At 42.3% G+C, this 27,989-nt stretch overlaps 1 protein-coding gene across 1 annotated transcript; it reads right to left on the reverse strand.

Moving 5' to 3' along the window:
- Nucleotides 1-35: 35 nt before the first annotated feature.
- On the reverse strand, nucleotides 36-27,959 carry mtus2a (microtubule associated tumor suppressor candidate 2a; the record flags this gene model as incomplete). Its single annotated transcript, XM_079171904.1, has 15 exons — nucleotides 36-468; nucleotides 582-682; nucleotides 775-894; nucleotides 980-1,078; nucleotides 1,191-1,264; nucleotides 1,365-1,470; nucleotides 1,604-1,818; nucleotides 2,169-2,235; nucleotides 3,463-3,588; nucleotides 3,664-3,851; nucleotides 6,630-6,728; nucleotides 9,674-9,838; nucleotides 21,095-21,352; nucleotides 24,669-24,927; nucleotides 25,935-27,959. The coding sequence occupies 15 exons, from the start codon at nucleotides 27,957-27,959 to the stop codon at nucleotides 36-38; spliced, it is 4,335 nt and encodes a 1,444-aa protein (XP_079028030.1).
- Nucleotides 27,960-27,989: the final 30 nt, after the last annotated feature.

A 27,989-nucleotide genomic window follows, 5' to 3' on the forward strand; every position in this document is an offset into this window, starting at 1 on the left:
AGAAAATAAAAAAAGAGAGAGCAAGAGATGTGAGCTTATCTCTGGAAAGAGCTGAGACACGCGGCTGAGTTACAGCGATTGGCTGTCACTCTGTGTGTGGGCGTGGCCGGGCCAGGAGAGTAATTCTGATTGCTTGTTGCTCTGTTGTGAGTTGGCGTGCCTGGTCCAGGGGAGACGTTTTGATTGGTGACGGCTCTGTGGGACGGGGAGCAGTATTGAGCCTGCTGGGGACAGCCGTAGCAGTGGGTGGGGGAGTCACACCCTGCTACAGGTGAGGAGGAGAAGAATTGAGATGAGGGGACGGGGGAGGTGGAGAAGGAGCGGTGCAGCGGGGAGGAGGCGGGGGACATGAGGGGGCTGGTCTGGAGTCGCCACAGGAGCTCCTCGTTGTTCCGACTCAGCCGCTTCTTCTCAGTGCTCTCCTTCTCCACTGAATCGTGGAGGTTGGCGTTATCCTCGGACAGTTGCCTGCAGGGATAACAGCACGGAGGAAGCTAACCTTAGCATAAAGCAGCATGTACAGTTTACATCAGGGGGTTGAAATGTAGAGATTGAGTCAATGATGACTGAATGTGTCTTACCTTGACAGGACTAGGTTATTGTCAATACGAGCCCTCAGATCTTCATTCTGCTGCTGCAGAACCTGGACCTTCTCCTCGAGGAACACGTTCTTTTGGGCCTGCTCGAAAGTGAAATACAACCACAGTGTAATCTTCACTCACCGGACACACTTGTGTATCCAGACCAGTGTGCATGTGTGTGTTTTGAGCCTACCACTTTCTCCAGATCGGAGATCTTCTTCTCCTGATGGTGTATCTGCTGGTTCTTCATCTCCACAACCTCCTTCAAGCTCTTCAGATCTTGTTCAATGTGCTGGTATGGAGCCAAAGCATCCTGAAGAAAGACACAAGACAGAAGAAAGTTAGGCGAGTGGTCCGGGAGTGTCTGTGTATTTATCTTAGAGATTAGGTGAACTCACAACTATCTGTTCATCTGTACTCCTCCTCAAAGCCTCCTCAAATCGTTTGGCTTTGTCCCTCAGACTCTGGTTTTGAAATGTGAGCGTATCCACTTGATCCTGGACAAGCATCCACACACACACAAACACAGTAACATACATTGCCTCAGTACATATCAGTGTGCAGCAACCAAAAAATAAACCAATAAGTATCATTTGTATGGCAACATACCTGTAGAGACAGCCTGAGTTTCTCAAAATCTTCCTCGAGGAGCATCTTCTGTTGCTCATGAGCTTTCCTTAAGTCTACACACAGATACAGAAGCACAATGGAAAAAGAGAGTTCATGTTTGTTTCTCGCAGTGCTGGTGTCAAATTGTGTTTAAAATAAGGTCTAGAATCACACCTCTCATTGTACGGGCGTGCTCCTCATGCAGTGTTGCCATGGTAATGTTATGCATGTCTCTGAGCTCCTGAAAGGCTGCCCGGTGGGTGACTGTCATCTCCTCCATCTAACACACACACACACACACACACATACAAACTTTAATGACTGATAAGGTTTTATCATGTGATAAAAGATCAGATCTTATCAAAGCGGACGTCATTTCACACATCTCCCATGATGCCCCTTGTTTCTTTCACCTGTTCCTGTTGCTGAGTCCTCAGCTCCTCCATCTCTGACCGATGCTCCTCCTTCAGGTGCTCAGCCTCTGCTGAGTGACACTTCCTGAGCACATCCTCCACAGCAGCCAGCTCCGCCTCCTGCTGCTGCTGCAGCTCCTGCAGCTCCCGCTCAAACGCCTCCTCCAGCGCCGTCTTCTCCCGACGGAGTCTCTCCCACCGCGCTGAATTGAATGCTGTGTATGAAGCGGAGTGTATCTGTATGTTATCTTCGAGAGGGCAGACATTTTACTGTACATTCATGACAATACAAACTGGGGTTAGGGTTTAATTGATTTGTATTTTACCAAGGTAAGATAAAAACAAATGAAACGTCCGTTTGGGTGTCAATAATATAGAATTCATTTTATGTTATTTAATGCAGAGTATGATTTATTAATCATTTTAAGATAAACAAAGCAGAATTATAAGGCGCTCCCTCAAACTCTTAGAACATCTTGAAATCACTAACGAGCAATCGTTAGTGTTATTCGTAGCACCTGTGCTGTTGCCTGATGGGATTGATCGTGTGTTGGTTCTCACTCACCCATTTCCTCTCTGATCTTTTGCATTTCCAAAGACAATTTCCTTTGATTTTCCTTTGTAGTTTTATTCTGGAAATAATGGATAAATAAACAACATTTTATCATAATGCAGGTTCCAATAGCATTTATAAAATACAACAGTAAAACAGCTAGTTAACTGTTGTTAATGTAATAAGAGGTTTGTGGTCTTCACCCCCAGGTCTGAGCCTAACTCCACCCACTGCATCTTTTTGAAAAATGCAAAAAGTGAGCAAGGGGCTGGGGGCTTGCTCAGTGACATTCTCTGGCCTGATTTGGTATCACATTCTATTTTCATACATAAAAACATTTCATGCACCTTTTTAACCAATAGTCAATTGCACAAACTTTTAGAACCACGTTCTAGCATGGCTTAAAACAGACCATAGAAATGTAAGTCAGAAAAACAGAACCTGTGGCTACTTTTTAATCATGCTCAATGATTACTTGAATTCATGTTTATTAAATATAGAGAAATAGAAAAACAAATAAGAAAAAAGAAGGTAAGAAACCAGAGGTTTATGATATGTGGAGACATATATATATTTATATATATATATATATAACTCTATAGAAAAAGGAGGTTAAACTGAATTTAAGCTGCATGAACTGCTTGAGAAAAACGCTACCGTCAACGTTGCTTATCAATATGAATAAATTCATATGCATGTACTTTATACTGCATGCTGTTGTCTGCGTCTCTACAATAACTGTAATGCCAGCAGAGGGAGCTCAAACCTACTCAAACAAGTAGACACTGAAAACATTCTCGTCTTAAAGCTTGCTGTATCTAACCTATGGACTGGTGACTGTAGCACTCAGACAGACACCATAAAGAAGTCAGACAGTCCCTCGACGGTCTGGGAGCAGCATTAAAGCTATCACACCTTAGAGGCTAAATCATTCCATAAGACACAGAGAGCTGGATGAAACCAGCACAGCGACACACTGAACTCTGGAGGACCTTTCCCACAGTAGCAATCACTCTTGCTCATCGTGCTGCTCGAGGACCGTGAGGTGAATCTCATCTCACCTCACAACGTTTAATACTGTATGTGTTCTTGAGTTCATGTGCTAAGAGAGCATATTTCCTCCAGTCCAGGCTCTAAGTAAATGGAAAGGTTGAAGCACTGTCTATCTATATCAGGATCATAGATTAACCTTCAGACCATTCCTGATAGGAGATTGGATTGTGAGTGAAATAGAGATAAATATGATAGCCTTATTATGGTATATGACATATTTATTTGTATGCATTGTATTATTCAAACTGGCTACCTTGAGGCAGTAATGCTGAGTGGTGATAATAAAGGCTTCCAGACCCAAGGAAGTCTTCCTCAGCTCTTCTCTTAGAGTTCCCAGCTGCCTCTCCTGCTGCTCACAGCGTCCCTGCAGCCTCTGAACCTGTGTGACAAAGAATAAAATAGCATGCAATAGTGCAAACTCCAAGGGGTGCTGCAGATTTTCTTAGCAACTCACCTCCTCCTTTAGCTCTTCTTTTTTTCTTTCCTCTGCTTGCCTCTCTCTCTCTTGCTGTTGAGCCTCCTCTTTCTCCCTCTGCAGGCTCTCCTGCTGTTCCTGCTGTGGCCTCAAGGGGGCCACGTGGCGAGGGGACCCCAGGGGAGCTGACCCTCGCACTGCTGCTGCGGGCCGCTGCCCGGACTGGACTGTAGGGAGACGACAAACAAACAAAGAAAATTGAATTGAGTTAGGTAACGTTTGTGTTAGCTTTTTTTTTTCTCTAGGAAAAACATTGTAAATACATATATGATATAGAAATATTCAAATTATACATACAGAATATTATATCTCCCATATGCCGTTAATTAGTCACGTCCTGAATCCTAAATCTAACTAGGACACATCTATATATGAAATAGATGAGTATGGAATCAGAGGAGATTTGACCTGACCTATTGCTAATGACTGTGCTCACATGATAAATGATAGTAAGGTAATTGAATGTTTCCTTCAGAGGAAGCCTTTGGGGTAATTCCCAGTTTGGTGTTCCTCATGACCACCTAATCTCATGATGCATGTCATCATTTTCAAGAAATGATTGTGCTGCAGTATGCAATAATATATAGACAATATATAGATGACTAGACCGTATGCTTGTATAAGTGTATCATGTGTATTGTGTTTGTGTGAAAACATTAGACACATTGAGTAAAGGCCATTAATGATTGATGTAATTTAAAGGCCAGTCAAACACAAACATGTGGAGGCCATTTTCCCTTGGAGGGGGCACAACCATTAAGCTGCAGTTGACATACAGACGGGCCGATTAACCTCTGTCTGAGCCGCCTTGTCATGTAGTGTGAGCAGGTACCAGCCTGTGAAGATGCACAGCATCCGAGCACAGCAGCGGATAGAAGACATTCTTTTAAAATGTACCGTCCATATATGTTCACAAAGACTGCGCACACAATACCAAAATCACAGCAGCTCCACATCACCTGCTTAAACCATATAATTCAGGCCTACTGATGCATGAAGCATGGTCTCCATGACAACGGGAGGCTGGGCTTGAGGTGCAGGGTCCCAGGTAATGAGTGAAAGATAGGTTAGAGGGAGGTGGGGGGATAACATGAGGGGAGCGCTATGGGCCACGGGTAAACGGGAGAAGAGAGTGGAGAGACTCCCCAAGAATTCAGTAAGATGGGGGGGGGGATACTTCAGGAATGATTTGATTGTAATGTGTATGACACATATGTATTCTTTCAAGTGTATGTGCGTGAGTAAAACCTAAAATGGGGGGATTTCTCTTGTAAGAACTGTAAGAAATGTAAGAACTACACATCAAACGGCAAAAAATATGTATTTTCATGGAATCTAATAATCCAGGCTTTGCTTTGCAAATATCCGAAAATGTTTCAACATTGCATCTTCGTCAGTGTATTTGCCTTGAAGGCCCATTAGGATTCCCCGCCTTTGAAAACAACTTCTAAAAGTCTTATGTAAATTGTGTCTCCCTCTTTTCAGGCACACACACAAACACACAAACACACACACACACACACCTACTTAGATATCTGTAGGTTTACCTCAAAGGTTACAGAGAGTTGAATGAATACTAAATGAGTTTATGTGAAGACAGCGTGCAGATGATAGCAGAGGGGTCGATGGAGGAGGAATAATGATGCGAGAAACAATGAGGAAAAGGTGATGGCAGACCTTGTGGGACTCAGACCTTGTGTGTGTGTGTATTCACCTTTCTATCCAACAATGGACTTTGGCATTGTTACTTATTCACCAACAGGGGACTCCATGGTCAACGGGAGACATTTTGGAAGTCCCCTGTTGGCCATGCTTTAAATAATGCTAACATCATGTCTAAAACCCTGTGGGGATTTTTTTTTATTATTATTTTAGCCAAGAGGGGGCTTGCAGGTGTGTGAATGTTTAAGTCTATTGTTTAATGCCATGCTCAGCTCTGCTCTTGCTGGCTGGAGTAGGGATTATAATGACTCACTCACACATATTGTTTTAACACTCCTCCATAGTGTGAATGGCCTGCAGTCCCAGGCAAGTCTTTCAGACTGTAGAGGGGCTATTACACAGGCTACTTACTAAAGAAACCAGTCTCTTGAAACATGATTTGTTATAATGTTTTTGTAAGAAAATGTAAATGCTCAACTTAAATGGATATTTTAAGTTCCAAGCTCAACACAGTAGGCAGAAGAGTAACAAGTATTTTAAAATATAAAAATGGGAGGAAGAAGAGAAAAACGACCAGGATAAAATTAGGGATAAAATGGTCAGCAATTACAGGAAAAGGATCCAGACTCGGTTGGAGTACTGTGGTGGTCCACTGTTGGTAATGTAAGAATGTTTGCGTGTGTCCCTGTCAGGGTGTGGTTAAAGGGTTATTCATGAGATTAATTTAATTTTTATTTCAACATGCTGACATTTTGCTGGCAGACTGTACAGAGCAGCTTCAAGTGGGAGCAGCCAACTTTCAATATCTGTAAGTCCTCGTAAACAACAGCAAAGCTATAGTGCTGAGAATCAGAGAGAAAGAAAATGTTTTTTTTTTTATGTGACTGTGTGGGAGGAGACAACGTCCAGCAAAAGATGCAGCAAAGAGAACAGTACCACCTGCACTTTAGTGCTCAGTAAAGTGAGCCAAGAGAGAGCTGTAGCCTGAGGTGTTGAGTGTTATCTCTGCGAGGAAAGATGGGTAGGCTCTCTGCAATCTTATGAGAAAATGATTTTACCACAGTAGAGCCAAGAGGAAGAAAGGTACAGACTGCTTGGAGCAAATATAAGATATTTGAAGCTGCTTTTCGGTGTGGGTGGATTAAGAAGAGGTCATAAATGGAAGGACACTTTTTTTGAAAGGTTGGGAAAGGTCAACGATCCGGTGGGATGGTCGAGTAGGATTACAATCCACTGTTTACATATATGTATGATATGTTTTGATAACAAGAGGAAAGACTCACCCGGGGACTGAGGTTTGGGAGGAACCACCGCCAGCCTCTTTGGGGAGGACGGGAGGGAATGTGTGACCTCTGAACTCCGCTGAAATTCCTTCCTGCCAACTGTCAACCAACCAAGGATACAACCAATCAGAGGGACTTACTTTAAACAGAAAATATTACGACGACGTAAATGTAACAGTAACATGTTAAAAAGCTACCTGATATTTATATCACATTATGTCAATCAAACTTCCACCTACATACACACACAAGCACCAAACCAACCACCCTTATCTGCCGACTTCTCACTCTCTTTTCCATTTATTTGCTGATTTTTCTCCTCTCCTAACTTTTTCAATCTTACTGTTACTCTTCTGCTTTCATCTCCAGCTATCTCAACCCCTGCTGCGTTGTATAACTATGTCCCACGGGACTCTGGGTCAAAGAGAAGCAGAGCATACTGGCAAGATGTGCCCATCACCTCCCTGCTCTCTGCCACATTACACACTTTGCAGACGAGACAATTAGGAACTATGTCGCAGAGTAGATGGAGTGTGTGGGAGTAGAGAAAGTAGCTGGATTTAAAACAATAAATGTGAGATGCCTTACCTAGGAGAAAAAATAAATGTGTGATGAAAAAAACCCAGATGACAGTGAATAAGGAAAAAGGTTTCAGGAGGTTAGCAGGGAATCTGTTTTGAAGCAGAGAGCAGAGAAGGAGAGAGGCCTTGAAAAGAAACTAATTAGACCTGTAATGGAAGAGAAGCCTCTGATCCTGAACAAATCCCCCAAATAACCCTGGAGAGATACTTTAGGCCTGCAGAGACAACGTGTGTGTGTGTGTGTGTGTTCACTGTTCATGTTTTGGTGTGGTCATGCAAATGTGGCTCTCAGAGTGACTCATTACCGCCAAGTGAATCCCAGACTCACGTACCCCCACACACACACACACACACACACACACACACACACACACACACACACACACACACACACACACACACACACACACACACACAAACACACACACACACACACACACACATGGCACTGCACTGTTACTAAAACCCAGCATGACTGTCTTGAACTTGAACATTTAACAAACACTTTAAACCCCTAATATATTTTGGCAGGAGGTAGCTGGGAGGTGTTTAGCTTAGCTGAACACAAAGACTAGAGGCAGGGGTAAACAGATATCAGAATTTAAAAAATAAATTAACATGCCTTCCAGCAACACCAAAATAATCTTGCTCACAGTTATTCAGCTACAGTTGCAAGATGCGAACAAACTATATTTTCATATAGTGCATTCCAAGCTTAGTTAGACTAAGCGTCTACAAGCATGGTAGTGGCTCTGTGAGGCTGTGCAATGTTTTGAGCTAAATCTATAGCTAACATCAGCATGCTAACAAGCTCATAATGTCGGTATAATAGCTAACATTTTCGTTATCCTGGTTTAGCAGATTGGCATGCTAACATTACATAATTAGTCCACATAATTAGTCTGAACCAAAGTGGCTTGTTTTGGGCTCTGTGCAAAGAAGGTTTTTGGTTTCGTGCTTTCAGGGGCTCAACATGACAGATGTGTTTGTCGACTGATATAAGACGTATGTGTAGATGTCAGAAAAAATGTCTGTGTTGAATTGAGATGGACACACAAAGATGTATTATCTAGTTCAGATAGAAGTAGTGTCTGTGCACGACTTGCAGGTTGACAGGGACTCCTCAGGTATTTCTTCATCAATGATTTACAGCACATTTAAAATCAGCAGGGGCCTACAGAAACACAAGGTGAGACATTTTTTGCATTCCTAGCACACAGTTGACAACAACACGAGGATGATCTCTACTTTAAAATGTGTTTTGCCCTGGAAAGTTGTGTTTGTGATATTCTGCTAACACTACGGCAAGGATAGCAGAGTTTTTGTCTTTTATTCAATCAGCTATACTGTAAAAGTTTAGAGACATGAGATAAGTGTGAGTGAGAGAAGTGTGATACTACAAGCCGTCTGGGTTTAATTTCCATGTGTGAAAAGCATCACTGCTTGTGCGCCTCCTCGCCTCTGAACAGATCGTATTGGCACCATCAACGAGGACAGTTGTGAACCGACAAGCTCAAAAACATTTGTTCGCAGTAGAACATGTTAAATGTGTGGTGTTTTATGATACTTAACAATAGCTTTAAAAGCCGAAAGTGTATTTTAAGCTTTTAAACCTTTTTATTTGAACATTTTCTAGGACATTAGAAAGTGCTGTCATCAGAACCAGGAGTACACTGGAATAAATGGCCGAAACGAACACTTGAAAGGCAATTCCACCCTTGGATATCTCTAACGCAGTTCAACACATTCTGTGAGATCTTGTAAGTGAAGTGTCTAAGTGTTAAGTTAGTGGGTTCCAGCATTTCCCATAATTGCTTTCAACAACCCCTGAGAGCAGGAGGTTGTGCTGAGTTATGTGCTACACTGTAATGGAGGCAGAGAAAAGATGAAATAAAAAGTTGGGCCGTTAGAACACTGTATGGCTCTTCTAGCATAGATGTATCACTATGAAAATATTTAACATTTGTGCAAAGTATTGTTTCTAGAAATCAAGCGCTTGCTCTTTGGTTTCCAAGTACTGACTATAAAACCTGTTGTTTAAAATTGACGCTGAATTTGCTTCTGCTTCTGAACACCAGAACATACATAGTACATTGTGTATGGTTTGCTGCTTATTCAATTGTTTACCACATGTGACAACAGCATGTGACAATAGGACACAATCTGTTCCTGGTAAAGAAATGCTTCTCTCTCTCTCTCTCTCTCTCACATGCATGAAACTCCTATTGTATTTGCACATAGGGGTGAGTTCCCCGCCTGTTCCCCTTATGAACACATGTCATTGTTTCTGCACAACCTGAAATACACATTTTGACTGAATTTAGTCCATGTTGAAATGAGTCTGAGCCAAATTACAGAAAATCCTCTCAAAATCTTTATAGTAGATTGTTTTTAAAAATACAAATTATTTCTGTAGTTGAACCAAGAAATGCGACCTGTTCTCCAATAAAAACGTTGACTGACCTCCAGGAGAGCTTCTTGGCTGGGCAGGCAGGTAGCGCCGGGGAAGAGCTGGAGTAGAGGGCGGCTGGAGGCTGTTGCTGCGACAAGGTGCCCCTCTCTGGTAATCAGTCAATGGAGGGCCGGTGGTCACTCTGTGAAGAGGAGGATCCTCACTCTCACTCAGACCTGGAAAACACAGAATTATTGTGTTTATATGTTTTTTTTTAAATTGACATTGCATATGTTAGGATATATCTAAGTTCCCTTACTGAGTTGCTATATCTCAATTGCTCCTTTCTCCTTTTTATAATCATATATTGGTTTTTCTACAGTCTGGTAGGGCTGTTATGTCTGAATTCAGGTTCACTGGACTGAGAAAGTTTTTAACCTCTGGGTCTCGCTGCTGCTGCTCTCAATCTTCCTTTTGTTAACCTGCAGCAGCACACTTATCCTGCACAAACACATGCCTCACACACATGTTTTACACAGGGACACTTCAACGCTTCCACATGAGCACATACACAGGAAAATACAGTGCACACTCACACATAAGCACACTAATCATCACTCATCCTGGCCTATACTGCAGCTATAATCTATTAAATGACTAGCAGATAGTTTACACACTTGCAAGCACACATGCACTCTCACACACTGCGTAAATCCTGCTCATCTCCCCGATCAATAATGACACAAAAGATTGCCTGCACTTCTCCACCTTCTCCTTGTGACAAGCAGGGCTGAACAATTCAATATAAAGCTGCTTGTAAGAAGCCATGAGATTGGTGATTAAGATATGTACAACATTCTCCCCGCATCCTCAGATACCAGCTCTCGTTGGACAATGTGATGGGAAAAAAATCCCAAGCTGCTGGGAACATTTTGATCGTAATAGTTGCTTCAAGTCAAGTCTCTCAAGCACGCTGGATCATAATAGTACACCACGTCATCTATTCACACGAGCAGCCTTTCCATTGGTGAAGATGGTGACCAAAGTGTAGAGGCACACTGAGCTAGTTATAACCACTCCTTTATTTGCTCCCTCCAACACTTGCTGCATTGTACCAATTTTGTGAGCAGGAACTTGACTCATTAGGTCGCTTACAAAGAAAATCTGCAGCCACTGCATATCTGAACAGACCATGACTTGGATGAAATTAGTCTTTTTATCCTGAGAAAACACATACCAGTAAACATACAAAGTGGTCATTTAACAGAATATGCTTGACAACTCTTGAAAAACAAAAAAGAAAGAAAAAGAAGGGGAAAATGAATGGTACACATAATGTAGTAAACAGCGCTGGTGCACGTATTATTAGAGTAGTTGATTCCAAAAAATCTCACATCCAGTAAGCCACAGTTTGAGCGTAGTTGGCAACATGCAAACCATAATAATAGGCCTCTATTTGAAAGTCAACTAAGGGATTTAATTAACAAATATTTTGACTTTGATATTGTCCTCTGAAATTAATAAATACAAAATCCATATTTAAGTGGTATCATTTCTTAATTTGCCTTTCAAAAACTGTTCCCTTCCACCGTCTCATCAGGTGTCCTAACCGTTGTCATCACTCTCCTTAATTGATTAAACAACATACAGTCAGTAGCAGAGCTGAACCAGAGGGGGCTCGGCAAGGCATAACCACACAGAAATCATTCAACATTCATATTTAACATAACAATTCTACCAACCACATGTTTATATACAGCTTTATATAAATACTTTTACTTTCATTTTCTGAAGTTTACCTTAGCTCATGGTTCATTATGGCTCCAGCAAATTGTAAAATCCAATATTTTCCAATACTTTTAAAATATCTGAGCTGTTTTGTTGCATGCAAGATACACATATACTGTATACATGTAGAACCCCTACCGTGGGTCTTTAGAGACCAGGGACTATGTTCGGCATTAGAGACTATGTTAGGCATTACCGCCTATCATACATTTTATTCAGTTAAGCACTTTCACACACATACACATACACATACACATACACATACACACACACTCACACTCACACTCTGATGGCAGCAAGCTACCATGCAATGCACTGTGGGCATGGGGAGCCGGGTATCAAACCACCAAGCCTGCAAATCAGCAGAGTATGTTCTCTACCCCCTGAGCCACAAGAAGGTTTGATGATAGTAACTTTGAAGTGAAGGACTGCCTGAAGCAACTGATGATGCAAATTACATGTCAGTGCCAAATGAATAGCAAGATATTTCAGAATTGGAGCTAGAGTATGGCAATGCTAACTCAGAGAAAAATAGCAGACCACTGAGCATAGCGTGCCCTACCATGCTGCAATGACAACAAGACAATGATTATTATTTGTTACAGCAGTGTGCGACACAGTACAATATTGTATGTGATAAAAAACACTTGGATATTTTGAAAGATATCAATAGGTAGTGAAAATATTTTTTTTGGCACCTGTAATTGAAAACAACAACAAAAAAATCCAGAAAATACGTTTTGGGTTGCCAGTATTGTACAAATGCTAAGCCAGTTTGTAGTTTTGCTTTCTCAAGTTTTATCCTCCTGTTTGCCGTAACCCTGTATATTCCTGAGTACCCTTGTGCTTCAAGTCCTGTCTGTGCCTCGCCAGCTCAGCCCACTCTTCCTGCCCCACTCCACCACAATCTCCGGATACCCTTTCACCCATTTTCTCAGATAAAGCTGCTTGTGAACTTTTTCATACCTCTGTCTATATTTCATATAGACTGTGAATTACCCAAAAAACATGCTACACTGTGATATATATATATACATGGCTGTCCTGCTCAGGTTGCTGCATCACCATATACTAGTGATGCATGTTGCATTCCAAAAAGCTTCATTAGTCAACCGAGAGCAATCCAAGAGTTGATTTGTGAGGCTGTTTGCAGTATTTCCTCCTCATGAACCAGTCAAGGGCATGAGCAGTGTGTTCTGGCCAGATCTTGGACAGCCACAGAGCACTGCTCTGCTGTTACCTAGCTCTGCAAATACTGCTGTAAACACCACCTACATGAAGACTTCCATTGGTTAGAATCTCAAAGATAAAAACTGGATTTGTAAATAACAAAAAAACAAATCTTTGGCATTGACCTCAAATGCTTTGACTGGTGCTCCGTTTTCGGAGTTGGCACAGATCAATTAGCTGGTTGATATGAACTGGGATGTGCTCATTAGTCATAGGTCAAATATGTCTTGAACAAATTCCCAAAGCACAGAGAGGAAGAGTAAATGATGGTGCCCGGCTGCCAGACAAAGAATGCTTTGAATGATAAAAAGGAGAGTGTCATTCAGGGGCTTATAGAGAAAAAAGGGATGTGTTTCATTAACGGTGAAAGCAAGCTGATATGCATCACTGATTGGCAAGATGCCAGCCGATAACAGAGCGTGATGAAGATGGGAAGAGGCTGGCTGTATGGGATCAGGAAGAAGCAAACAAAAGAATATAAAAAGAGCTACAAAGAGGAGCCAGTGGCAAGCTTAGCGTTTTAAGAAGACTGACGAAAAATACCAAAGATATCAAAAAGGGATCAAGAACGTGGTGAAACGGTTGAGAACAAATGGCACAGGGTTTTTCAAGCTCAGTGGGAGGCCAATTTATTGGAGCAGAATGCACCTCACAGCAAAAATAATGCCAATAGAATAATGCTGACTCTTGTATCTGAGTCCTATACACAGAAACGGATAGGTCTGAGGTTTGTATGCGTATCCTCAGCATTTCCCATTGGTGTATAAGGAAAATGGCAATGTAGCTGCATGTCACTTTGCACAAGTTTAATTTGATTGTGAAATGGGTAAATTCATACCTCGGAGGTTTTTCATTTGACTGAAGCATAAACCATTTTGTGGTTGCCAGCTAAATCAGCACAATCACTTTCTGCAAAAGAAACTCTTTCGCTGTCCTAAAGGAATTGATCTTGGTGTAGTCCATCCAGGTTGCATACACGCAAACAACCAATGTGAACTAGAGCCTCTGTACAGACTGCAGTGCTGACATGCCAAAGAAATGGCTATTATACAAAAATGTATTGCCCCTGGGAAATAAATACTTAAAATGTTACAGTATGCTTAGAAAAACAGCAGCATCAACGGACACATTGACTCATTGGGATATTTAGGGGATAGCTGATAAGCTGGTGGTGAGTTTGATGTGAGGGATGGAGAACTTATATAAATGAAAAACACATTTACCAAAACTTGTTTATTTTCTTTTTTTTCCTTTTAAGCAATGTATTTTTCTGGCCACTCTTCAATAAAGCCCATCTCGGTGGAGTGTACAGCTTAAAGTGATGAACAGATACTCCAATCTCCTCTGTGGAGCTTTCCAGCACCTTCAGGGTTATCTTTGGTCTTCTTGTTGCCTCTCTGATTAATGTCCTCCTTGCCTGGTCCGTGAGCCTTGGTGCTCTCTTGGCAGGTTTGTTGCGGTGCCACATTCCTTCCATTTTGTAACAATGGAATTAATGGTGCTCCCTTCGATCATGCTACACTTAGATTGCACACAGGTGGACTTTATTTAACTAATTATGTGACTTCTGAAGGTAATTGGTAGCATCAGATCTTATTTAGGGGCTTCATAGCAAATGAGTTAAATACATGGGCACACACCACTTTAAAGTTTCTTTTTTTAATTTTGCTTCACCAATTTTGTCTTTTGTGAAGGTCCATTACCTAAAATCCAAATAAAAATCCTTTTTTATTTCAAGATTGTAATGCAACATTATAGGAAAAATGCCAAGGGGGTAAAAACATTTTGCAAACAAATGCTTAACTGATTTAATTTAATCATATTTTATGTTTAATACAGTGGTGGAAGATGTACTCGGGTCCTTTTTACTTAATCAAAGTAGCAATTCCATTGTGTTTGTAGATGTCTATTGAATCAAGTTATTTTAATGAGTGATGTATCCATGTTAATTGTGAATGGATACAACTATTATCTAAACTGTGCTTTTGTGTTTGCCATGTTTCCCACCTGGTGGCAGGAGTGGGAACGCCTGGGTCCGGTTCCCCAGTCTATAACGCACTGGCTTTCACTAGAAGTCACTTTCTCACTCTTCTCCTTACAGGCACCCATTGTATTCAGTATGTTGCTTTAGTTTATCATCATGCTTTGTTTTGCACCTTACAAGACACACACACATCCATTATGATCCTCATGTATACTTACACCACTGATTATCCTGACATCTACATCTTAACAATTCTTATTTAGCATCTTCATTTGGTTTAGATAAAGCTTATTTTTGTTAAATGTCCATTTGGTGTGAAGCCCTTTATAGTTATGGCCTCCTGAGCCAGGTCACAACAATATAAACAACTGAAATAATATAATACCACACAGACATTTTAAATTGGTTTAAAGAAAGACATAGTGCTTATATTCTGTTATTTTCGTGGATTTTGAAGTCTAACCTTCAGTGTGCTTGTAATATTAGACTAACATGTTCTCAGACACGGATGTCAGATTCATTCAACGCTGTTCAATACAAGAGACATCGTGTGTAATTAAGTTTGAAATTTTGTCCTCATCAGAGCCTATAATTTGTCCTGCTTACTAATCTTAGCTCCCTGTCATTGATTTGAAGCTGCTTTTAACTGTCTAGCTGTCACTATTCATCCATCAGTCACAAAGCACAGGACACACTATTCCCTAATTATCCTGTGATCTTATATATTTGTGCTATGCCTACAATATATGCCACACATTATCTGAATAAAATTTCATCGTGTCTCGAGAGAAGTCTGGAAATTTGTTTAAACACTGAAGCAACATGTTCAACATTTTGCCAAATTGTATCTCCAAGCAGATCGGTGTCAGTCAGTGTACTTTTTAAGTGCCAGAATAATGCATAATACAAAATGTGTGCACAAATATAAAATGATATATTATGCTTGAGTGTGAAATTAGCTTTCATTACATGCCGATCAGTGTCAAGTAAATTAGATTCATGGATATGGAGTTAAAGTTTTAGAATTCTATTTTTTCTAAACAATATCTTAACTCAAAACACTTCCTAGCAGCTGTCAAACTGTGTCTCGAATGATAAACTCCTCCTGGCAAAATAAAGGTCTGCAAATGCAAAGTACACCCTTGTGCCTCCGAAGAGATGTTTGTGAAAGTCAAGGTTAAAGCTGCATACATAAAGCACAAAGTAGTTGTCATGCAGAGACTAGACCAGGGCTGCAGACTGTGAGATAGATTAGATAACACTGGAGCTGACGGAAGCATCCACAGGACTCCCGTCTTCTGCCAGGATCCAGAGAGGTCAGGAGATTAAAGCTTCAGCTCAACCACAGGGAAATGTGGCGTATCTTATGGTCAACAAGAGAGCGTCGATCCTGCGTGGTAGACCAGTAAATTGATCAAGCAGCATTATAAGTATGACATTCAAATGAATCAGACTCAGAATCATGTTTTTGTCAGTCAGGACCATCAGTTAAGCTCATAAACGGTGAATAAGATGGAGCCAGATAAAATACTGGGAGTTTATCAGTTAGCAACCACTGTCTTCACTGTCACAGCTCTGCTGCTTCAATAAGCCTCTGCCATGTTAGTTTTTCTCTCCTCAGCCGCAGAATGGCAGCCATATCTAATTGGCCAATCTGATTCGCTTCTCTGGTGTGTGTGTGTGTGTGTGTGTGTGTGTGTGTATATATACACGTTTGTGCATATCCGTGTGTGTGAGCATGCACCATAGAAACCATCTGTTCACAGTGAGCTAGCATGAGTCACAGACCAAAACTGAGCCATGGCATCTGGGGGTATAGCATCCACTCCTCCCCGCGCCAATCCCTCCATGCATCTCTCTTTCCGCTCCTTTTCTTTTTTTTCTCCCTTCCTCTCTCCCCTCAACTCATTTTGTCTCATTGAATTTGCTTTTATCCCCGCATCTCCCTTCAGCTCCTCTTCTCCCGTCAGCTGTCTGCTCAGTTTACCCTTCCGTTTATTCGATTTTCACCGAAAGAGAAGAGTGATACAGGTGATAACGCTCTAATAATGCAAAGTTTGGAGTCAGCATGGCTCAAAGGCACAGACTTCATCAGCTTCCTTCTGCTGGATTCTCCCCTCAGCTATGTAATGGAGTCTGTCAATCACAGTAGAATTAACAATGTATCCCTATAGGTTTTTTACAAGCATGGATGCTCTCTCTCTAATGTACATACACACATCTCTGAAACACCATAGGGGACGTCAGCACTAAAGGGAGGACTGGTTTAATGGCTAATCAATGTCATATAGAGTGACCTGTAGCACCCCTAGATGCTAGACAAACACACACGTAATTGCATGCATACGTATATGCAAACAGGCGATAAGAATCAATCAAGGCCAGACCAGTTTAGCTCAAAGTCACCTTGGTTACCTGAGTGCGAGGGTGTGTAAGTTCCATTTTTATGCTCATGTATCTGAATTGTTTCACTTAAAAATAATCTGCAGTGCGTCTTTGAAGGCTAGTAGCTTTTACTTCGCAATAAAACACATCTAGTAGTATCTAGCTATGCAAATAGTTTTGGTTTTATGTCACCATCTTTTTCTCAACGCTGTGAGCACAAATTTCCATTAACGACAGGTTTTTTGGGATGGAGGCAGAAGCTGTGTGAGTAATTTGGGCAACCCAACCCTTTAACATTGTGATTCTGTACTGATGTCTGTGCAAATTACATCACATTCTCCCATTCCAAGTCGCTTTCCTCTGCCTCTCCAAAGACACATAATTCCACTTGCACATATACAGTGTGTGTGTATATATATACACGCACACGTAGCTGCATGTTACATTGATCAGAGCAGGTTGACGAGCTACGACAGTGGAAGTTTAAACTCTAGGGATCCTTCCGCTAACCCACTTTACTAGAGCCTGGCAATCCTTTCCTCCCCATCGCTCTATTCCTTAATGATTTCTCCTAACATCCAGAGCCCTAATGGAGTCTGTTTTGCTTGCTGATCAATGGGGAAAACGAGGAACTGAGCCTGGCTCTCTGTCAGAGGGAGGTGCTGGGTTGCTGCGGCTCCCTCAACATCCTTGATGGAAGCATGTGTGAGAACTCATCTGTCAATCCTTATGTTCTTTGATCTGAGTTGGAGCGCAGTATGAGGGGGCAAAGATCCCCGAGTAGTACCTTAAATAATCACCAAATGCATACATCACGTACTTCCATACATGCACAAATAAACACAGATTAAACAAAAAACGAGCCTTTGGAAATCAGAAACTGAAGATTGTTTGCCAATCTCACTTAATTCTTCTCTCCACATTGGGATTTCACTAACTTGCTTCGAATCACAACATCCGTCTACAAATGGGTTTGTGTAGTGACTCAGAAACATGCCCTAATATTTCACACATTGCCTTGGGCAACATAAGGATTTCAAAATGCAATTATTGTTGGATAAATTTGATAATATCTAATATTCAAATCATGGAATAGCTTAACTTTGAACGAAATGTCACCCCTATTTTTTTCAGCTTTCCTAAATTGCCCTGGGGACAAAAAACAAAGTCTCAGCATTTCATCATCATGCAGTACTCAAACTTTTAGGTTAAAGCACTTGCTAATTTATGTTTATATCCAGCCTGTTTCATACACAGTAATGATTTTGCAAGGAACATTATGAACAATCAAACGAGACGAATTAACCCAGATTCAGAAAAGAGAGGAGATAGTTTTTTAAAGCTTTAAAACATTTCTTTTTAAATGTTTCCCAAATAAAGGTTAGACAAAAAGACATCAAACAACCCTCTGGTTAAAGCTCCACACGTGCTCGCACACTGGGAGAGACAGAGCAGGAGCTACAGTTTAGTCTTGAAGGTTCAACCAGAGTGAGAGTTCAAAAGCCTCGCAGCTAAAGGTCAAAAGCACCACACGGAGACAAATAGGGGAAGTTAATGTTCCTGCTCTCCCCTCCTGCCTGTCACACACACACAGAAATGAACTTCAAAGGACCATCTTTTGCCTCTCATGTCTATCATCCATGACTCCAGTTTGGTCTTGCCATGCTCCGAGCAGCAGCAGTTCAACAGCAGGAAGAGGAACATTGTGCTGCAGGCTCTACTTTGACAACTTCTAGTCTTTTGCATTCTGCTGGGAGTTGTTCCCGTGTGTGTGTGTGTGTGTGTGTGTGTGTGTGTGTGTGTACAGATTTATAAAGTGGTCAAATGCCTAAGGAGTTTTGGACTTAGGTGACACTGGAGTAAATCTGGAGATATTGGCAGCTGTTTAAATAGACAATATGCTAACCAGCAGGAGTTTAGGTCAGTGTGCATTGTGTATGTTTATCTTAAGGGTTTATTTAGTTGACGCACTTGTTGCAGTAAAATAAAAGTCTGATGTATGTTGCTAAGAATTAATCTGTGATCTCTGGTCAGAAATGTACAGCAGAAGGTCATCGATTCAAGATATTGATATTTGCATGGTAATTTTATTTATTTATTTATTATAAGTACCGAGCAAATTATGCTATTATCTGCAGGAAATGGAGGCTAAATTAAATACTGTCAATTGAGTTGCATTTGTCTTCGACAACAAACAAAAAAGGAAATCTGAAAATCTAAATAGTTAGCTGCAAGCGTCAGTTAGTGGCATATAAGCACCCAAGTGTGCTGGAAACTGTGTTTCCAGCTCATTACTGTTCTGCTGGTCTTTTGACATTACGACTGGACAGATTTACTTTAGATGCTGTAGGGTATTAAGGATCACTTAAGCATGTTGATTGCTACAGGGCCACAGCTTTTAAGATCTATTTAAATTATGTTTGAAATGAGGGTTTAAAATCTAGGAGGAGATTTAAAAATATGTTCCATAGAAAATTCAGGTTGGTGGAAAACCCAGTGTGGAGGAAAATCATGTCACCATGCGCAACAGATTCAGTTGACGAGAATATAGGGATCAAAAGACAAAGAGAGAAGAGAAGTGTTCACTATTGCTCCAGCTAATGATTGTTTTCTTAATCAATTGATTAACTGTTTGGTCAGAAAAAAGGAGGAAGCTGGAACCGGTAAACGCTTGGCATTTCTGCCTAAAGAATGACTGAAACAATTAATCATTTCAGCCCTATTGCGCACACACATGCCAACACACTTGGGCAATGCTCACAATGCAATTAGAGCACTACTCATTGATCTAGGCCTTTCATCTATAATGGTCCAACCCAAACATGCAGAAACTGTTTAATGTGTAGGCCTGTATGAAATATATATATAGCTTTAGAAATAAGAATCTCCACATTTATGCCACTTTAATAAAAAAAAACACTGCTGTGGAAACCCAAGGGAGTCCTTTTTTTCCCTGTTCCACTGTAGCTGAAAAGGTGCCTCCCCCACATTACCGCACAGTTTGTATTCATTTCCAACCAATGAGGGAGAGAAAAGGGGGGAAGGAGGGAATGGACTGATGACATAACAGGGGGCCTGACATGCGTGAGAATGGAGGTGCTTACGTCAACTGTAACTGGGAGAGGAAGAGCAAGCATTCCCTATGTAGGTCACATTAAAAACACATGCAGCTACAAATTCAGCCAACTAACAACCAGCCTGCCGAGCTGCATTGAAATCCCAACTGTAAGTACAGCTCCAGTTCTCTGTGAAAATGAGCACTATCAATACGATACTGTTAGCTCTGCTCATGCTGACTGAATTTGCAGCACAGACCTAGTTGAGAGCCTGTGCCATGTTATTTCTTTCATAGATGTAAGACAAAAAAGCTGAGCTGTCATATGGGGGAAGTGCCGTGCCCTTTCAGTATATCAATGATTTATCACAGTAGTGGGAAATTTATATTTTCTATTTTTATAAAGTAAGTCGTTCTGCCTTCTTGTCTGTAATATCACAAGAACTTTGCACCATTGCATCACCTTTTACTCTTTACTCATGAATCATCCTCGAGCAAATTAAGCAATTACGTCACAACGTTCCACAGCTCTAGCCTTAATGATAATGACGTTAATGAATTAATATTGGTGCCATCTATTTGGGTCAATCGTGTGTGATACATGCACAACACACAGTGAAACTTGAATGCATTGAAACCTTGTCTAATCATAATACCCAGAGATTAACAATAAGTTGATTGCACTGGCAATATCTATTACCATAAATATCCCTCACAGTGTGTCCTCATGTGTTACAGAAAATGTGCTTTGCAAAACTGCAGCCCTACAGTTGTTATTGACCGGGTGCTTGTGTATGAAAATACAGAGTTAAGAATAAATTGTAACAGGGTGGAGCACGGGAAGAGGAAGCAAACTGTAACATAATGAATGTGGGAGGGGGCTGTTTATGCAAACTATATGCATAATGGGATAGAAGAAAGCAATGAAGACAGTATGGTGATGATAACAGTGTACTTGTGAAAGTACCATTGAGATTTACAAATAGAGAGCAGCACATTCTCACAAACGGTAGCACTGGCGTCGACAGATTTTGTAACGAGTGGACTCACGGTGAGCTGTCCTGCAGTGGTCACCCTGATTGCTGTCAGCAGACTGGGCCGAGGAGGCGGACGAGACGCTGGAGCTCCTGACGAAGCCGAAGGCTGCCAGGCGGCCCGCGGGGAGGCGGCTGGAGCTGAAGCCTGGGGGGCGCAGGCCTGACTGGCTCGCTTTGGGAAGCGGGGACCTGGAGGCCATGGCCTGGGGCTGTGGCGCTGCGGTCGCTGGAGCAGCAGGAGGAGGAGCATGATGGGTGAAAACCTGGTCATCTGTTCACAATGAAGAAAAAGCACAATGAAGAACCATGGTGTCATTTATTATTCGGAAAACAAAAATACTGTTACATTTACATGGGGTTAACAGGTTGAAAACAAGTTGAATAGATAAAGACAGACGCTAAAGCCTACAGATCACAGTGTAAAAGTGAACCAACAAAATCGGATAGTTGTTGGACCCTGTTCAGAGCGGGCCGAAGCTACGCTATGATTGGCTAGTCCGCGTTCGAGGGGCGGGACTTAGCTGCATTTTGCTCACTTTGTTTGAGCCGCAGCCTGTGGTGCTGAACGGACAGCGCCACAAGAGTAGGAAGTAAAAGTGTGTGTGTGTGTGTGTGACTACTGTTATCTCATTAATCACCACTTACATACCAACAGCACAGCCTTGATGTTTGTTTCCCCTGCGAATCATTCATCATCCTGTGTTGACTAAGCTCCCATTGGGCACCACAAAGTTTTGTGTTATGACTCTGATTGCTACAGCAAGCAAATATGATAACAATACACAACAACCTGGTAACAGCTGCTTTTGGCTCTGACCGTGCTCACAGACTGGGCCGGCGGCCAACAGCTTCTCTAATGCCAACACTGTTATGACGTTCAATATGACACCCACAATTTAGGACACAGATAATATATCTTTCCAATACATACATACACTGTGTTTGCCTGTGTTTATAGTTCATTACAGGATCAGGAATTCCTCGTTATTATAGGTATCGATTCTGCAGTTATGCAGTTACTGCATAAAAGCCGTTCCTCTACCGTTCAGGACTCAAAACCAGAAAATAATATTAAAGGTTGATTAAAAGAGAGAGGAAGATTAAAAACATATTTCCAGGGAAAGAGAAAGAAAAGACCTGGAATCAAAGAGAGAAAGGGAGGATAAAAAAAAGTAATCTTAGCTCCATAGTGGCAGCTATTCTCAGTGAGCAATGGGGCTCTCAGTAATCTATGGTTTCCGACAACCAAACAGATGAAATGTGCAGGCATGAACAACCAAGGCTGCGCACACAGTGGGCAGTGGGAAAATCCTCAGGCCTGGGATAGAAACCCCAGCCTGCACTACACGGTTTAGATCCTAGACAGAAGAGAAGCATTATCCCCTGCTGGCTGCAGAGATAAGGTAGGCAGCCCTCCTTTCCTCAACTATTTGGCACAGCTGTGGGCTCCACATGCTACAGGGAAATACAAGAAAGGAAGAACTCTGAGAGGGAGAATTCAAGCTCTGCTGGTAGAGAAAGACAAAGTGGGACAGTGCGAGGGAGAAAAGTCTCCAGTGTATCTCCCCTCCAGCTTCATCAGCGCCAGTATTCACACTTATCACCTCCTTCCTCAATATCTGCCTGTGTGCCACGCGTTCTGTTTATCAGATTTGAGCTCGCTCCTCTTGAGTGAGAAGGTCAGGATCATTAACGATGAATGTCCTCATTTTCCTCCTGCCCCCCACCACTCCATTCATCCCCTCTGAGAGACGAGTGAGGGAAGTGAGCCTGACAAACACCTTCAGCCTCGATAGCACGGACCTAAGCTCCTGTTAAATGAAGACACACATTATTCATATCAATCTAAAAAGGAATAGGAAGGGAATGGAATTATTAATATGACTTTGAATGTCCTCTCTTTCTATTCTGTCCTTTGGTTTGTAGTTTCTCACTTTCTTATTCTTATTTCTTTGCACCTGCAAAATACACTCAATCTGATAAAGCAGCTTTCAAAAACTAAACAAATAGGACAAAAGATGTATGAAAGTATGATTTTGAAAATGCATCATGAATCACACAACCCTGAGTGTTTTCCTGGGCTTGCCATTTTCTCCCTTTAGCCATTCCACAGATTTTAATAAAACTTTCCCCTTAGGTCTGAAACACCACCTACAGTCTCAACAACCCCCGAGAAATGAAAACCATTGGCTTTTACTGATCGAGAGAGCATCCTTACTTGAGGTGGATAATATAAATTGGGCTCTGAAAAGTCAATGGGACAGGCAGGTGGGATAAGCACTATAACGACCAAGCAATTTTAATTAAAGCCCAAGGTGAGTTGCGGCAACCTGCATGGATGTCCTCCACAAAGCGTTAAATTGCATATTATTAAATGTGATACTTGAGTGCATTGCAATCTCTGCAGAGCTACTCGAGCAAAGCGCGGGGCGTCGCTGCCGTGAAGACGGGAGGATGAGCGCCTCAATATGCAGAAGTTACAGTAGCTTCATCACAAACGTCCTGTCCTGTAAGTGGATAGTCCTCATTATCATAACAATAGACAGTTTAAACCCTACATGGTAATTATGTGAGTAGTGAGAGTACTTTGACTGCTATATACAGTATAATTACTATAATATGTGTACGCTAGACGGAGAGAATTCCCTTCACAAAAGCCTGAAAATGTGTAACTCCCAGTGATGAAAAGAAGAAAGGAAACAAAGTGCTTATTGGCACATTTTTTAGGGTTTACGGCTCAGATTTCTCCGGGAGATGGATGAAAAAAACAACAACAAAAACAACAGAATTCCCTTAATTACATAGCCTACAAGAACCGACACTGACACACACAATGTTGACCCATGCTGTATATACAGCACATATTTTAGCTGGTGTTTATCCATGCGGTCTCTTTAGGGCAGGGTACAGCGGGGATGAGAGATGGTTCCAGCAAGAAGATACTGGTGTTACTTAAACCTTAATTGCTTTGCACTTCAAAGCCTGTAGTTCCCAGAGGGCCAAGCAGCACTGAGACGCCACACATATGTATTAATAGGGATTATGGTAAGGAAGCCAGGCAAATCATAACACTATGCTGATCAATTCACTATGTGCAATTTTGAGTTATGTGTGTTTTGAGTGCACGTGTGAACACGTATGTCACACTCGGTGAGAGAGCAGATGCAATATGCATGGAAGTGATAAATGGCATAGCCGGCTGATGAGCAAATTCCATACTTGGGTATTCGGCAGCCGAGCTGTAACGTAAATCTGACTTCAGAAGTCAGAGGTGGTATCTGAATTTGAATTTTGCTGTGTGTAGAGAAAGTGTGGGCAAGCTTTTATTTATTTATTTAGTTTTGTAGATGGCAGCCTTCTGGAGCAGACCCCTCAGAGTATTTCTTTCATAAAACCCTCCAATCAGACCAGCCAAGAGAAATCTCACAGAATGTATTTTAATAACCTGCATTCATCTCGGGCCAATATCGTTGCTCTGCTCGTTGCTGCAAAGGAAAAGATAAGGTGGCTCTCTCTGGTGTGACTCATTTATTGCTGGAATAAAAGCTGACACAAACTCTAAAACGTAACTTGGGGAAATCTCTTACCTGCGTTATCTTGGTTTTTCTGACTGGTGGCTGGGCTGACCGGTTGGACTGGCTGGCTGAAGACCAGTGCTGACCTCTGACCTTGACTGGGCCCTCTGCCCTTGGCTGAGCCCGTAGTCGCCCTGTTGACAGCTCCCAGACCCAGACGCAGACCTCTGCCAGAGCGCAGGAGGCTGCCGCTTCCTCCGGCCTGAGTAACCGCTCTCGACTGCAATGCGTCTTCAGCTGTACTCCCTTTAAAACTGACAGATCTTCCCACCTAAAGATCAAAATAATGAAATCAACTTCAAAATCCTATTATTGAAAAATATATACTGTACCCTAGGCCCAGAGACTGAACATAAATATGAAGTAATTGAGTGGTATTGTGGACAAACTGGGCAAAAAATAATTTGATGCTACCTTTATTATAATTGACCAGCACCAAAGTCATACTTTACATCTATCATTGCAGCCATATCGAACATTCTGTATGAACAAAACAAATTATTAAAATATGATGAGGCTGATCATGAGTATAAAATAGTAAAAGACAACAAGAATTCCTCCATCTTGGAGTGTGTCCACTTAATATGGCTGACGCTGTGAGTCGAAGTCACAAACAGCCTGACAACATGCAGGGAAATTGGGATGTTAAACTGTTTAACACCACCGGGGTAATTCAAGAGTAAGTGTTGTCTCTCAGCAGCGTGTGTGCTGGACAAAATGCCAACGTGCATGTATGCAGTGGCAAATAAAGCGTTGAGAATCCTTTTGTCCCTGTGGGCTTTGTACTTCAAAATGCATTAACTATTTATTTCTGCATGTTGGTGTTTGACGCTGTATGAATATGTATACCAAATGAAGCTATTTAATCAGAATCAATAACGGATGATTTTAAAGCGATAATGAGCAGCTCTTGAGAGAGTGGGAATAAAATGCAGAAGATCTGTAATCAATTATACATGGTTTACTGTGGGATAGACATTATGGACATCAGCTAGTGAAACTGACAGAATCAACTAATTTAACGGAAGAGTCTTTGCACTTAATATGTATAGTATAATGTATATCATAAAGCAAATATATCCTGCTAATTGATTTAGGAACTATCATAATTCAATTCTGTACGTTCACTGTTTGTGTGATTGCGTGTAAAAGTGGATTGTGCTTAATCTGAGCAGGATAGAAAGCCCCTCTGATGAAAGAGAATGAGCACAATCCCAAACTATAATAGAAGTCAGAATGCAAGCTTCATTCTTAACACATAATACTAATAATACTCACCTCAGATGGCGCCCCGTAGAAGGTTTCTGCTTTGCTGCCCAGTGTTGGGGGTGCCGAGTGGCTGTGTGTGTGTGCAGGGGGGACGGTGTGTGTATGTCCAGGGGGCTTGATACTCCTGTTCAGTATTCCTGACGGGAAGAGGTTTGTCTGCGTCTCCTGGCGGTACTTGTCATAAAGCAGGTTGGAGGCACTGAGCACTGGGGCTCCTCTGGTTTCTGCGTCAGGCTTGGATGGATCTTTAGCGGTGTCTTTAAAGGAAGTGGTTGTTTGGCCGTATGTGTACGCTGACAGCCTGGACGGTAGAGAGGATACCTGATAAGGTCCATCAGCAGCCTGGGGCTTGAACTGAGGATTCTTTCGGACGTAAGTAATGATTTTGGGTCGAACTCCTTTAGGTTTAAGCTTAGGTGATGGGGAGCTCTCTTTAGGGCTGGAGTTGTGGTTAAAGCTCTGCTGGTTGCTAAGAGGCGCTTTGGGGATTCCACTTGTGCTTATATTGGTTTTGACTGGTGCTCTCATGCAACTGTTGCCATAGCCCTGAGCTGATGTTGTTACAGCAGGGTTGCATCCTGAAGGGATGTGTCTAACCACTCCAGGGACATTCCTGGAAACGAGGTACATGGAGGGCTGCTGGCGTGGTGAACCCTGTGGTGTCCTGAGAGGGGAGTGGGGAGGGGTAGATGACCTGGAATCAACCCCCGTCCTGTTGGGACTAGAGCAATATCTTCTGTATGTAAGCTGCGTCTGGGGTCTCTTCTCGAAAGTGGAAGGATTTGAAGGACTTGAATTATGCCATGCAGGTATGGCTGGCTGTTTTTCTGAAGGTGGAGCCTCCCTCTGGGCTGCCTGGTTGGGCTGCCTGAGCTGAGAGCCTCCAGATGTGCTGTACAGGTTGGAGAAATCCGATGGCTCTCGTAAAGACGATTTCGTAAACTGTCTGTTTGACCCACTACTGTGTGACTCTGGAGAGGGGTTGGGGGGAGATGGTTGCCCTGTCTCAGCTTGATGAGCGTTGGTCTCTGCTAAGCTCCTCGCTCTTCCCACTTCTGTCTGACAGAGGGGTCTGACGAGCTGTTGCCGCCGCGGTGGCATCACCCTTTCCTCAAATCCTGCCTTCCTCCTTTGGCCCAGCAACCCATCAGAGGTCAATACATTTCTATGATGACTTCCCTCGTCCTGTCTCTGATCCTGGCTGTAGTATTGAGGATGGCCTTGTTTCTCCTGAGGATGCGATGGCGGGGAGTTCTGGTTGGCATCTAAAGGGCCTGCCCTTCTTCTGGTCTGGGCTGAGGTAGTGTGGTTTATATTGGGATAAGGATTGGTCTTAGAGTTGGACAGAGAGACGAGAGACTGCCCTTCTCCGCTACTATCCAGAGCACTCGACAGGCTCCCGCTGAGGGAAACAGCTGACAGACTGGAGACAAACATATTTGTCTCAGACTTTGACTCCTTCAGACCTCCCTTCCGTCTCTCCCTGTCTCTGCCTGACCTGGTGTCCCCTTTCTCTAGTGAGCCTGTCACACATGTGTCTAGCTCTTCGGTGCTATGACAGGCAATCCTTTTCTGCACCTCTCTGCCCCCCTGTATTCTGCTCTCCAATTTGTTGTTGTCATTGTCATTTCTTCTCGCGCCGGTCGAAGCAGAGCTGGCAGTGGAGCTTGAGGATATGGACATGGGGCCCTCATCTTTACCATCCCTCATACTTCCTCCATCGTCATCCTCCTCCTCCTCATCCCTGTTTCCCAAGAATGTATGTATCTCCTGACACTTCAAAAGCTCAAACTCTCTGAGCTCAGGCTCCAAACATCGCTGCTCAGAGCCCCAGATCACTAACTTGTTGGGGGATTCGCTCTGCGAGACCAAAGGTGGGATGGAGCTTGTGCTGTAACCTGTGTCCTCTGTCGAAGATAATCGATTGGCATTATCATCCCCTGATTGGGGGAACTGGATCTGTGTTTTGTTCCCAATCTTCTCTCCTCTTTCAACATTGACCCTCAGTCCCTGTAAACCAGTTGGGATGCTCATGACGGACTGATTCTTCTGGCGCGCTCAAAG

Source organism: Pholis gunnellus (assembly GCF_910591455.1).
Source record: "Pholis gunnellus genome assembly, chromosome: 13".
NCBI classification, from domain to species: Eukaryota; Metazoa; Chordata; class Actinopteri; order Perciformes; family Pholidae; genus Pholis; species Pholis gunnellus.